This window comes from Asparagus officinalis, chromosome 9, assembly GCF_001876935.1.
Source record: "Asparagus officinalis chromosome 9, Aspof.V1, whole genome shotgun sequence".
Lineage (NCBI taxonomy): Eukaryota > Viridiplantae > Streptophyta > Magnoliopsida > Asparagales > Asparagaceae > Asparagus > Asparagus officinalis.
In genome coordinates this window covers 58,579,190-58,582,364 of record NC_033802.1, presented here as the reverse complement: position 1 = coordinate 58,582,364, position 3,175 = coordinate 58,579,190, and the positions used below count along the sequence as shown (strand labels likewise).

At 46.2% G+C, this 3,175-nt stretch overlaps 1 protein-coding gene across 1 annotated transcript in view; it reads right to left on the bottom strand.

Moving 5' to 3' along the window:
- The window catches only part of LOC109823482, a 65,476-nt gene extending 62,391 nt beyond the window's left edge, over positions 1-3,085 (bottom strand). The window contains 5 exon segments of the mRNA XM_020389763.1: positions 19-211; positions 296-493; positions 567-626; positions 723-896; positions 979-3,085. Of these exon segments, the coding sequence (XP_020245352.1) occupies positions 19-211; positions 296-493; positions 567-626; positions 723-896; positions 979-3,085 (2,732 nt within the window).

The window sequence follows — 3,175 nt, the reverse complement described above, 5'->3', positions numbered from 1 at the left end:
CCCGCTGTATCCTTTGACCCTCCTACTTCATGATCCACTAGAGTCGGAGCAGAAAGCACAACAGGTTCAACTTCGACAATAGCGGAAGTCGGGGGAGCAGTCACTAGTGGTTCAACTTCAGCTGGGGGACTTGCCAAGAGTAAGAAACCCAGACCTTCAGGTTGATCACATTCACCAATGACAGTAGATGCATCAGCTTTGTTGGTTGGTCCTACATTTAGAATTCTTATTTCAGTCATCCAAGAATAATAAGAGATGAAAGTATAGTTAAACATTGGAGTCTAAAAGGATATACCTTTTGATACACCTACTTCAGCTGAATCAACTCGAGTAGTTGGTCCTGCAGTAGCGGATGGAACCGGATTTGATAGTATATCGGAGATCTCCTGGTGTACATCTTCGGACATATCAAGATCGAAATTACGCTCATCGAAATCTCCGATACCCATATCATGGGTAAGTTCGATATCTCCCGGTTCGTCGACTGTGATGTCTGTTAAACAGAAGAACTCGTCAACACATATACAAGAACTATCAAAGAATCAAAACAAATAAAGTGAGATTACCTTCAACAATAGTTGCGGGATTAGCAGCGCTACTACCCGCACTCACCTCCTTTAGTTTAACTAAAAGAAGATAAAGCGCACAAGTTAGTAGGAGAGGAACACGTTCTGATTCACTTATCTTCCGAAAATGTCCCCCAAAGGAGAAAACATCAGTACCTGTATCTGCGGTTGGCGAGGTCGATGTGGTGGCTGGAGGAGGAACAATGTCCATATGAAGGGGTTCCTCGTTCATAGCCTTGTGCACTTGTTCAGTGAAGCTAGATTCATCAACATCCATTAAACCCGGAGAAGAAGGCTTGGGCACGATTTCCCCTTCCTCTTCTGATTCAACTGCAATGATAAAAGAATAAATGCGACGCCTTATTCAAAAAAAAAATAAGATAACAGAAAGGAGATGAAGATGAAACTTTACCCCTTTCATCAACTGGAAGATCCTGAGTAAACTTCTCCTCAAATAACGGAGAAAGTTGGCGTTCCCGATGAGCCGTCTTTTTAATCCTCTTCGAGGCACGAGAATCTCGAGGAACCTCGGAGCTTTCATGTCGAAACTTGGTACGTAATTCGGTTCCTTGAGTCGGCTGAGGTTGAACCTCAGAAGGAGCAGTAAGCCGAGATCTTTTCCTGTTAATAAGCGGGGCAACCTCTTCTTCCTCTTCTTCTGCCTCTCCCTCCTGAGAAAGCCATCTCAAGGTCATCTTGTTGGAGGACGACAGGGGAATGTTCTTTTCCTTCATTTGTATACCTTTTGAAGGAGCACCGGGTAATTTGGGCGAAGAAGCTCGACGAGTCCTGTGAGCCACGGGAGACAAAGGTACATCACCCTCTGCGTCGCCTCGGGTCTCATCCTCTTCGCTGGATGTCTCGAAGTCGTCGCTCTCTTCGGAATCAGCTACCTGTTTTCCTTTACGAGAAGACGTAGCGGGCTCCTTTCCTTTTTTTGATACAATTCTCCGAACTACAGCCTCGGATTCCAGTTCGTGGAGCTTCTTCTTCGCAAGAGGAGTATTGGCGGCTAAAATCCACCGGCAGTAGAGGAAGGTTAAGTAAAGACCAGGCTCAGCGACAGGCAAACTAAATCGAGCTCCGGTACAGCCAGCAACATTCCAGAACCAGGCACGTACCCCATCAATAAGGCCTCCGCAGTTTATCAACCATTTATTGGGATTCCCGATATACAATTGATCGTAGCCGAATTGTCGCGCAAAACGGCAAGGAAAATAAGGCTCAATCCTGCAAATGTTCTTCGATCGAAAAACATTATAGCCTGGGCGAATGTTCATGAGCCAATGAAAACTACCCGTATCGAGAGAGGTCCTGTTAGCCCCAGGCATTTCCTCGTCAACAAGCGTGTCATTATAGGCACCAGAAAACCGAGGGAAACACTTATAGAATTCCCAGCATTTGGCATTCTTGAATTGCCTCACACGGTCAGTCCATGGTCGGGAAGGATATAACCACTTACATCCTTCTAAGAGCTGCAGCAAGGGGATTTCTGGATCAGACGCATCAGGCGCTGACATCATGTCCGATCGATGGAGAACTAGCCACGCCATCAAATAGGTGTACGGAAATTCGACGCTCGACAAAGGAATCTTAGTTGAAGGCTCGGCACCCACTTTGGTAAAGGTGTTGGCTAGGTTACGCAAACCGCTATGGAGGTCAGCAATCATAGCAGAAAGAAGAGATAACCTGCCTCTGACAACTAGTTGCACGGCGGGAAAGAGAACTTCAAGAGGAAGCGCCTCAGAAGACTGATGCGGCACTACACATCTCTTTAGCCAAATGGCCAGATAACCGGAAAGAAGAGTTGCAGGCTTCATTCTCTTTGTGGCTTGCCACAAGAAAGTGTTGAACTTGGTGCCCTTAAGAAAACCACCTTCAGATGACTCAGTTCTGTAAGACTGAGCATTAATCTTCGTGATTAGCTGGTTGACGTCAGAAGGGGTCAGAATCGGTGATTCACAGACTTCTTCACCGGTCGGGCTCTCAAGGTTCTGAAATAGGTAGTCGGCGAACTGTTTTAAACTGACTCGAGCCGCCTTCTTACTCTTCACTTCAATCTTGGCTATCGCTATCTGATAATGACAAGTTAACTCCCAGAGGATGTCATAAGCAGGAGAGCAGGCCTTCTTCATTTTCATCAACTGACGATTATTAGGAAAATATTCTTGGTAAGGAGTATTCCCCAATGGCAATCCGGATACCTTCATCATTTCGTGGAGCGGAAGCCCTAATTCCCCATACTTGGTAAGAAAGGTATTGGTCTCCGGAATATAAGACTCGAACAAAGCCATAAAATGATCTGCACTCACTGGGAGACCATGCATACTAGCTCGGATTGGAGCATATAATCCCAAATCCCGCAACTCCTGATCCCAACGATGGAGTACGTATTTGGTCATCCTAGCCCACCATTTGTCAGGAAGAGAATGAACCCATCCATAACACCTGAATCTTGGAATGGGAAGTTCTCGACCAACCCGAGCGAGCTTATTCTTTACGGTATTGGCCCTTATCATCAGTTCGTTTTGGGGCCCACCATCTGGTCCAAATATACCAGGGTGAAGACCACGAACATCAGGCCTACCGACAGAGCCAGGAGCGCTAAT